This window comes from Oryctolagus cuniculus, chromosome 1, assembly GCF_964237555.1.
Source record: "Oryctolagus cuniculus chromosome 1, mOryCun1.1, whole genome shotgun sequence".
In the NCBI taxonomy this organism is placed as follows: domain Eukaryota; kingdom Metazoa; phylum Chordata; class Mammalia; order Lagomorpha; family Leporidae; genus Oryctolagus; species Oryctolagus cuniculus.
Window position 1 is genome coordinate 157,276,146 of NC_091432.1, and position 11,328 is coordinate 157,287,473.

Here is an 11,328-nt window from a genome sequence, read left to right on the forward strand (position 1 = left end):
ACTCCCTAAATGTGTATATATAACTGAACATTTTTGTACGTTATACATAAATATGTACATTATGAATATATTTTTGCATGATATACATGCTTCCCAAATACTTAATTATAACTAAAAATTACAATTACAAAATTATGTGTGAATATATATGTACGTATATGGTATATATATGCTTACCAAATATTTAATTGTAATATACAAAATTAAAAAGTAACAGCTGAAAAATATAGGGAGGCAAGATGATGATTGCTTACAATATTTATGCACACAATGCAAATATTTATTTTTACTATTATATAATATACATACACATAATTATGTGACAGATTACATACTATACGTAAATATTTGGTGAGCATGAACTAATCAATATCAATAAAAATGTTATCCGGATATGACAAATAACTAAGAAAACCTAGTTTCTATTTAATAATTATAAATAATCTACTCATAGACAGTGGAGATTTTAATAAACACAGAGATAGATATAGTGGCTTTGGGCTATAATAGTGTTAGATAGTATGCTATAATATAAAACATTGACTACTCGAAGTTATGGAATTAAAATTCTTTCCTTCAAGAAGTGTGTATTTCACATCCACGATATGAAAGAATCTGAGAAAGTTATTTTCTTTATCCCCCAAAACATCAAACCAGGGGAAAAGTACATAATCAGATTGCAAACAGTAAATACTTTTTTAAAAGATGCATGTGTACAATCAAACATAGTTTTGTCCACATTAATTCTGGCCTCAATTGAATTATAATTATAACTTTGCATTAGTTGGCAAAAGCTTTTCTAATCAGAGCTGTTGTTTTTCTATATCTTCAATTATATCAGATAGAAAGGATTAGGAGGAAAAGTCTTCAAACAAGAAAACATTTATTGTTTTCCTGCAGTATCTGTAGAACAGTCAGTTTGCTACTTCAAAGTAGGAGCCTGGAGCCAGGAATTATGTTCAGCTAAAATGTAAAATATGGACAATTCATTGCAGTAGCTGATATCTAGCTCCTCAGTTACAATATCAGGTGTAGATTTATAGCCTTAAGATTTGCACTCAGCCTGTATTGAATGGTAACCTCCAGCTCTCAAACTCTTAAATCAATGCGGAACATCAGAAAACATTAATCATTTTTGATTTTTGCTTTCCTTCTTCACATTTCCCAGAAAACTCTAACACAGGAGCCCCTGTTTTATTTAATTTTAATAAATATTTTATTGAAACAAGAGCTTAATTTTTAAGAGAGGATCTAGTTGTTTTTCTCCTACTTGGAGCTGAGAGACAGGAAGAGTTGCGTTTGGGTTGCACTGTCTAGAGAGCCTACTGAGAGGACTTTGAGTGGTTTAGGCTGGAAGAAGCAAATTGTGGCTTTTGTTTCCTATCCTGTGATTAGAGCCACTGCAAGTGAACTCATGCTTCCGTTAGTACAGGGTGGTTTGGGATTTATGCTCATGCTGTAAGGAACCATTGTGTTTGGTGTGTGTAAGTTTATATGATTTGGCTACAGTAGAATCCAAATAGAAATTCATGCTGTTTTCTCTAATTTGGCTAATTCTGGAAAGAGCCAGATATAGTAGCATAGCTGGTATTTTAATCAATGGTGTACTGGTATTTATACTTTTTATCAATCATTGTCTTTCCATTTATCCAGGAAAGCAAGTGTTGCTTTCTTGGGCTTGCTATTATTTGTACTTACTTGAAAATGAAGAAAATTAGTCAGAATTTAAAATGTTTCCAAATGGAAAAGAAATTCTGAAGTTAATGATTTGATATACAATCACAGATTCTTGAATTCCAGTGTCAAGAAAATAAATCCTAGTTCGTTGTAGCCTATCTTGTTGGAAAGAGATGTAACACACGATTAAGACTCACCTGTTTTCACCTTCCATTTTTGCAGCTACCTATTTTGGTTCTTGTAAAATCTTAAGATAGTTTGTAGAAAAATCTACAATATTTACAATCTTGAACTTTAACCTATTATTTGGGCTTACATCATTCACTTCTTGTGATACAGATATTTGGACCAGTGCAGCAAATCATGAAGTTTAAATCTCTAGATGATGTGATCAAGAGAGCAAATAACACTACATATGGCTTATCAGCAGGAATCTTTACCAAAGACCTCGATAAAGCCGTAACAGTGTCCTCGGCTCTGCAGGCTGGAACAGTGTGGTAAGTCAAAGGGAAGAAACGTAGCCTTCCACCACATTAGCAGGTTACCTTGAACCTTTCCAGAACTGAATATTTCATTTGAAATCACATGACCTGCTAGAAGAGCAGTTGCCGCCATTAAATAAAAATGTAACTGCTATTTTGAAAGAACTTTAGAAGGCTTTTACTTTAATTCTGTCTAGCTTCCTGAAATCGCCTCCCCAAAATATTTAATTGTTAGGCTAATACAATATGTGTTGCTAAGTCATTTCTAGGCACTTGACGTTATCATGCATACAAAGGCAGTGGAAGGAAAGTTCTGCTTTAATCAAGTTTGATTAGAAAAGACCACATTTATTCAGCACCCTAAGTGTGCAAACATTTAACTCTTATCAGCTCCCTGCTTGGAGGTTATTACAGCTGTCTGCAGTTCTTACTTTGGAAGAACATACTGAGTCTCAAGGAACTCTCACCTTTGCCCTAGTTTGTGTGGCTGATTTTTATACTTGATAGGATAGGAACTCTGACTATGCTTCTCAAATGTTTGCATCTTCTGTTCCTGGTCCCTGGACTATTATTTCTCAATAATAAGTCATGCCTATTTTCCTTAGCTTATCCTAGAGCATAATATTATTCTACAATTGTTCTAGGCATAAAAGCTGCTTGGTGTTTTTAGGACAACTGTTCAATCTCAAAGTTGCTGTAGTTTTAACTATGATTTCAAAGTAGGGATTTGATTTTTCAATTTAAGCAGCAGCTAAACAAAAAGGAGATGATCTACTTTTCTAAAGTGCAAATTTGGGGCCACCTTTGTGGCATAGCAAATTAAGCCACTGCCTGCAGCACTGGAATTCTGTATGGACACAAATTTGAGTCCTGGCTGCTCCATTTCCAATCTAGCTCCATGCTAACATGCCTGGGAAAGCAGCAGAAGATGGCCCAGGTCTTTGGGCCCCTGCTCCCACGTGGAAGACAGCAGAGGAAGCTCCTGGCTCCTGGCCCAGTCCCTGACATTACAGCCATTTAGGAGTGTAACAGCAGATGGAAGACCTCTCTCTGTTTCTCCCTATCTCTCTATGTAACTCTGCCTTTCAAATAAATAAAAAATAAATCTCAAAGAGCAAGTTTGTTTAAGGAACTACCCCTCCAATATGGAAGACATGGTTAAGATCTCTGTGATTAGTGAGAATATTGAACTTGGGATCTGGGACAGCAAGATTTTTTAACTGAGAAAATAACTGAATGTTATCTCAAGATCAAAGACAAGACCCAACTCTTCCAAGTACAGTGTAGTTTGGCAGTTAAATTCTTGCCCACCTATTATTAGGACTTTATGACATGAAAGTTATATATAAAAAAGGAAAATTGTTTTTCTTTAAAAAATTTGTTTTCCTGTTATGTGAGGTAAAAAAAAAAATGTAGATAATTAAATTTTACTGTTACCTTTGGCCAGCAGGAAATTTGAGCTACACAAATCATTCATGGCTTGTATAACTGCATTCTAATTTTTACTACATGTCTTGGTCTTTTATCCTATTTCTTCCACTTATTCATGTTTTGTACTTATGTTTGTGGACATAAGTATGTTAAACCCTTTACGAGATATGATAGCAAACAAATTGATAATTAAATCCAACTCCTGCCAAACCTCTGTATAAGCAATTAATTGAACCAACTAATGAAAAAAATGAACTTAATAACATGACAGACATTGCAATTGCAGGAAAAAATTGATTCTAGCCTATTAAGCGCATAAACTTAAAGAGATTCACAAAGCTTATTGAAAACAAGTAATCATTTATTTTTTCTAAAGATCCACTTATCTTTGAAAGGCGGAGTCAGAAAAAGAGAGAGAGAGAGATCTACCATCTACTGTTTCACTCTCGAAATGGCCACAGCTGGAGCTGGGCCAATCTTAAGTCCAGCTAGGAGGCAGGAACTTCTCTGTGGTCTCTTAGGTGGGTTCAGGGGGCCAAGGAATTGGGCTATCTTCTGCTGCTTTTCCAGGCACATGAGGGAGCTGGACTGAAAGTGGAGCAGCCAGGACCCAATGTGGCACCCATAACAGATGCCGGCATCACAGACAGCGGCTTCATGCTCTACACCACAGCACTGGCCCTGGGTTCTTATTTTTTTTATTTTTACTTTTATATTGATACCATCTGATAGTTTGTTACCATCTGATACTAATGTGATAGTAGTACCAAGAGAACAGATTCAATATAGCTCACAGATGCACTTCTAGGAATATAGTATAAATTGATTTCTTAATTCCAAGTTTCCAATTACCAGTTTGAAGTACCTTCATATACATCCATATACTGCATTCTAACCTGTAGTGCTGCTTTTTCTTTAATCTCAGTGAGTATGGTATATTGAAATGAATGCAGGTCTTAGAAACTTACTGAATTTTTCCAATTCCAACTTTAAGACTTATTGCACAGATTAACTATTTTCTATAATGCGCTATGTTTCTTTCTTTTCAGGGTGAATTGCTACAGCGTGGTATCTGCCCAGGTCCCCTTTGGTGGATTCAAGATGTCTGGAAATGGACGAGAACTGTAAGAATTTTATTAAGTTAGATGCTAATCTTGAAAATGGTTGTCATTACTGAGGAATGAACCCAGAGATACCACCTTAAATGAAAATCTGCATTTGTTCTTTCCTGGAGATTCATAACAACAAATAGCTTATTAAGTGCTGGATGTACCCCATAAATACAACAAGGCGGTGGCAGAGAGGAAATATAATTTTTTAAGTTCCTACTAGTCACAAGGAATCATAATAAGATATTATATTGCTAATTGAACTATTGCCTACTCTTAGAGCTGCTTGCTATATGTGTGCATATTATCGATTTGGAAATCATTTCCAGAAGTGAGGTGAGGATCCTATTTGGTTATTGTCAGAAGTATGGAAATATAACATTGTAGTTATTTGAATATACTTCTTAAATAAGTAAATTAGGTGACTTATCTCAAAAACCTTCAGCGTATGTGGATTCTCACTTGCTGAAATGTTAATGATTAAGCCTTTGAATTTTAACTCACCTGAATGGGTTATCTGGGGCACTAAGAAAAATATAAAAGGAACATTGATGAAAGAAAATATTTTATAGTCTTGACTAGATTGAGAGCTTTTAGTTGCTTTTGAAATCGGGATACAATCTTTTTTCTTTTCCAAAATACACATACATATGTATGCACAAAAATTAGTGCCAGTATGGATAATTTTGCTCAAATAATTCTAACCATTTTATTTCTCAAAATTTTCTTATTACATTAAAAATCTTACAAAGGAAAAAGTTTCATATACAAATCCAATGGCATCATGCATAGAAATTTCTCCTTTTATGTAACTGCATTAATTTTCACTTAATACTGATCACGTGAGATTTTTGCTAATACAAGTTGAGTATCCCTAATGCAAAAATATGAGACCTGAAATACCACAAAATTTGAAAGGTTTTGAATGATAATTCAACTCCTGCCAAGACCGCTGTTTAAGCCATTAATTGAACCAATTAATGAAAAAAATGAACTTAATAACATGATAGGCTTTGCAATTGCAAGAGAAAATTGGTTCTAGCCTAATAAGTACATAAATTTCAAGAGATTTACAAAGTTTATTGAAAATAGGCAATCATTTAAGTATTAGTATTAAGTATTCAAGTCATAACCTTGGTGGTACAAGGTACACACAACTGTTTTGATGCACAAATTATTTAAAATATTATTTAAAATTACCTTCAGGGTATATTTATAAGGATATCTGGATCATAAATAAATTTCATATTTTGAGTCCTATCCCCAAAATATCTTATTACGTATATGCGAACATTCTACAAGCTTAAAAAATACCTGAGACACTTCTAGACCCATGCGTTTTTGGAGAAGGGATAGTCCTTCTGTACACCACTTCAAATTCAGGCGGCTCTTAGCTCCTCACAAGGTATTTCTTTCCTCTTTCAGAAAAGAGGAGCAAGGCAGTGTTTTAAACTGCTGGCTTTAAAGCAAAACTCAAATTAATATTTGGGGCTGGCTTACATTTTCTAAGTCAGTTTAGCAAACGTTTCCTCAGTGCCTGCTGACTCAGTGAGGCTCATTTCTGAGTACAGAGGAGAAATGGGGGTCCCCATTACTTGTATAGTTTACACGTAGTATGAACCCTGGACGAGAAATCTGGGTATTGCATGGAAGTATACCAGAAATAGTCTCAGATACTCCAGACCTTCAGAATCAGAATCCGTATTTGAATAAGGTCTCAGCTAATTTGTCCACTGAAGACTTGAGACACACAGAACTGGTAACTCACAGACTTAGTGAGATACAAAGAAATGCAAATGGATGTCTTTGTGTCATATTATAAATTAAATATATGCCCTGTAAACTGGAAGAATACGACCATTTTCAGCCTGCACGTGACAATAACCACTTAGTCCTCGCAGGAATTTCAAGTGCCCATGTAACCCAAAACACAATGGAAAGCCTATTGGTGAAAATCATGGGTTAATTTAAGTACCTCTGTGAGATAAAATACTTATTAAAATATTATCTCTTAATGGGTTTCAGACAACTTAGGCTAAACCCTTTAATTACTTTGAAGAACATGCTCATTGAAGCTTTTAAATAGTATTTTCAGAAGCTTAATTGCCCAAGAAAATAATCAGTGTAAGGAGATTAGGTTACCCAGGAGAACCTACCTGTCTCCCTCACAAGAAGGGATGCAGATCTTATTTCTCTATAAGCATCCATGTGTATGGTGCTGTGACTTTATGAATACTCTTATAAACATGGAATTTTGTCCCCTCATCAAAACAATACGGAGAATAACTGAACCCGCTGCTTTCAGCTTCCTCTTCCAAAAGGATAAATCAGCAAGTTTCCAAAACTGATAAAAGGTCCCCATAAATCTGACAAGATACCAGGGTACCAACTGACTGAGTTGGGGGGTAATTTCTGATTATTTGGGGTGAACCTAAGAGTTACATAGGCAAATAGCAGGGAATAAAGGAAGTTGTATAGAAGCAGATGCTACAAAAAGCCCCAAACCTGAATTTAGGACTACCTACTCTATCTCTGCCTCTTAAAAAGAAAGCAAACAACAATGAAAATGGAAAGAAAACTCTAGCAGTAAGGTCAGGTTTTGTTTTGCCAAGAGCTAGAAGATACTGCTAAAAACATAGCAGAAAAATGTGGGAGCACCTTAGAAGGAGAATGGAAACGTGATCCTGTTCCACTCCACACATTTCTATGCCAGTCGTACTTGGTGAATGCCAGCTGTACTTCAGTTCCCAGTTTTACTGTACCCTTCTCATGTGATTATTTAATACCTATCCTCTTATACTACATCCATCTTAATTTCTTTAATTTACACCAGAAGTGATAAAATCCTTGTTGGGGTGAGTCATCTTTTGAGTAATTTAGAACTTTAGAGTCAAGTAGAACACTGTCCAAAACGGACAATTTTTATGAAATTCAACTAAGAGTACATGGCTATTTAAAAATGAAAGAAAATTTTAAAGTTTCCTACAAAAGAATTTATATAAAAACAATACTATTATGGTAAGCTATTATGTGAAATGCTCCATACACATAAAATACTTTTCCATCAACCTTAGTCAAATAAGCAAAAAGAAACTTGCACGAAATCATGAACTATAGTACATTTGCACTGCTAAGCTAAATGGTGTCTGTGGATTTTTCTCTCTCTCTTTCTAGGGGAGAATATGGTCTCCAACAATATACAGAGGTCAAGACAGTCACAGTGAAAATCTCACAGAAGAACTCGTAAAGGAACTTCTGAGAGAGACGACTCTGCAATGGCTACATATCAGCAGCAGTCACAAATAGAATGTGTTTTAGACCTTCAATTGTTCTGTTCCTGATTTTCTTTAGCATAAACTAATCACATTAGTATTAATGCTACACATTAAAGTCTTGACAGGCAGCTTATTTGGAAGAATCGTTTGCTCCCTGCTATGTGACCCCCAGGTCCTAGGCTAAATAGAAAGCACAGATTTAGATACAAGCTCTCTGTAGCTCTGTCCTAGTCATGTGCTTTTTTTTTTTTTTTTTTTTTTTTGTAGCTACTTATTCAGGAAAATCACTTTATAGAAGAGAACCAGTAGTCATTTAGCCTCTTTCCCTTAATGACTCCTTCAAGTGCTTAACATAGACGATAACTGCAGAGCACGTTGCTCTGTTCCCAGGAGTTAGGAAGTCCTCAGTGTCCTGAGATAGTTCCTAGAATGCCCTGTCTGCTTGTCGAATGAGTAATGCCTGCAGTACTCAGCTGTAATCTGAATAGAAAGCTTAATAAAACAACCTAGCATGATTCTTTTTCCGTCTGAATTTTTTTTTTTCAAATAGAAGTATCGGTTAGAGTGATTTACTATCCTTGTCCCTCTAAAACACTGTTAAACTGAGCATAAATATATGTTAAAAAAAAGTCCTAAGGGTGGGATTTGGCCTAGCAGTTAAGTTCTTGTCTCTCTGTCTCTGTCTCTCTCTCTCTCTGCCTTTCAAATAAATAAAAATAAATTCTTAAAAAAGGTGGTGAGGTCGGCCAGAGGTGGAGTGGAGATGTTACCGTGGCCTGTTAAGCTTTGGATACCCCACATTCTTTATTCATGTGCCTGAGACTGAATCCCATCTCCACTTGCAATTCCAGCATCCTGCTTATTTAGATCTTGATAATCAGCAGATGATGGCTCAAATACTTGGGCCCCTGCCACCTACATGGGAGACACAGATGGAGTTTCTGGCTCCTGACTTTGACTTAGCCCACCATGAGCTGTTGTGAGCATTTGGCAAGTGCATCAGCAAATAGAAGATCTCCATATCTCTTTTACTAGGCCTTTCATATACATAAAAATAAACTAAATAAAAAAGGACACCCATATCCCACACTGGAGTTTCAGTTTAATTCCTTGTTCCTGACTTTAGCTACCTGCTAAGGTAGCAGTGATGGCTCAAATGGTTGTGTTCTTGCCACCCATGTGGAAGGCATGCACTGTGTGTTATCATCCTGGCTCCAGTCTTGGACCACTCTACAATGTTAAGGGAATTAATCTGGGGAGTGAAAAAATGGGTACTCTCGTTCTCTCCCTCTCTGTACCAGGCAAATAAAAAATTAAAGTATCAATCATTTTCAAAGGGTACAGAAACATTTTCTGCAAGAATTTTGAAACCAGTAGCACACATTTGAGATAAATGGCATCAGTCCTTCAATAAGCATGTATTCAATTCCTACAAAGTTCTGGGCACCATGATGGTTATTACAGAAGGCAGAAGAATAGTGAATGTTCCATTATCTCAAAATGCTTTAATTTAGAGGTAAACGAAGACTCAATCCCACCCACCTAAAGGAAAGCAAGCTGTGAAGGGTGATGTGAAACAGCGATGAGGATTCTAAAAACCCAGACAGTGCAGTGATGTGCCAAAGGAGGAGAACTGGGAAGTCTAATGCGAACTGGGACTGATCGCACAAACGGAAGTTGATGGGACTGGCACCTTAATAAGATTTGCAAAAAATAAAGGGTAAAATGGTACAAGGCAGGAAGAGGGGATTGAGCAAGGTAAAGAGGGTGGGAAGAAATATAGCTATCTTCCAAGAATTGTACCTATAAAACACATATAATCAATTCTCTTCATATTAACAAATTTAAAAAAATGATAGAAGTTCTACAATCTCTCAGGCAATATTCCATTAAAAATTTTGGAAATAGTCTATACAATATATTCCCCTCTTGGACTTTCAAATTGCATATTAGGGTCTGAAAAACCATGCAACCTGTTTAGTTTTAAAGCTTTTTTTTTTTTTTTTTTTTTTTTTTTACTTTCTTTTCAAATTCATTTTAGCAGAGGCCTGGCCTTTCCACTACCCTCATTTATTGTCAATTAACATCCAGAAAACTCATATTGGGAGGTGCTGTTTTATGCAGCGAGAGAGCACTTCTTGATCCTTTTAAGGAGAGATCTGAGGATCAAAAGGGAGCCGCTGTAGACACGTCCTCCATAACTGCACCGTGCTGACACACTTCTGTCCTCACACCAGCGCTGCTAATGGTGCTTTCATTCTGTCATGCTCTCCTGTTGAACTGACTTGGACCCAAGTAAAATCAAGTGGACGCTTGTATATTCCTATGCAGTTTCCAAAATGTTCTCAGTACACCAGCCTAAAATCTAAACCTAGTGATTTCAAGGACAATAATTTTACATGAGTATAAATAAGTCCATCATTTCATGTTAACAGATACTTCAGTGACACTATTGTTAGGACACCATGGTAGCTGCCACAGTCAAGTGCAATGATGTAATTATGAGTGAATTTCATTAGCTGCTTAGATCTGAAATAAATTTCAATCCCTATTTCAAAGGTTTCTCAGACATGTGTGGGCCTATAAGATATGCAATTTGGACTACCTTGTGAGATTTGAGACATAATTACCATTTTGAACACTGGAATTACCAAAGTCTTAAAAAGAAGTGAAAGCTTTTTGGACACTGGGAAAGGAAAATATCTAAATACAGAGGAGAATTTCCTTTTCCTGAAACCAGACAGTGCCTATATTTCTAAAAGATGTATATAAAACTATGCATAAATAAATTAATACGTAGACAAGTTAATGTTGTAATGGCATCTCACCATCCCACCAGAACATTGTTAATGTATAACAAAAAGTACTGAACACAAAACAAGACAAAAGCCAGAAGCAAGTTTAAATATTTGAAAATTAAATCTTCACTGTTTAAATAAGACATTAAAGGATTAAACAGAAAATATCTGTTTTATATTGGCTTGTCCTGAATCTTTAGACATTATTTGTATTTCATTATTTGTATGAAAGCCATACATATAATAATTCTTAAAACCTTGAAAAGTTAATAGTATCTTATTCCCCCATGTGCTGCAGGAGAGCCCACGAGGAATTTTATCATGAAGAATTCTATTTTACAGGCATAAATGCAATCTCATTGGCCTCAGTATCCATATAGCACAAAGTATTTTCTGCTCTAGAAGTCTGAATTCATCATTCCCAGAGAGAGAATGTCAAATCTCTACTTCTGACTTTACTTTGAAATAACCGAAGACGAATAGGGGATTTTTTTTTAATTTTTGAGATGAACTCAAAATAAAGCCACCTCAAGGTAGAGAAGTTTAGCTATTTGCT

General features: G+C 35.7%; 1 protein-coding gene across 2 annotated transcripts in view; it reads left to right on the forward strand.

The window, feature by feature from the left end:
• ALDH1A1 (aldehyde dehydrogenase 1 family member A1) overlaps window positions 1–8,489 on the forward strand; it is a 52,944-nt gene extending 44,455 nt beyond the window's left edge. For both annotated transcript variants that reach the window (XM_051857372.2, NM_001082013.1), the window contains 3 exon segments: window positions 2,017–2,174; window positions 4,640–4,714; window positions 7,874–8,489. In XM_051857372.2, the coding sequence (XP_051713332.1) occupies window positions 2,017–2,174; window positions 4,640–4,714; window positions 7,874–7,946 (306 nt within the window). In that variant the 3' untranslated portion in view covers window positions 7,947–8,489.
• The last annotated feature ends 2,839 nt before the right edge of the window (window positions 8,490–11,328 follow it).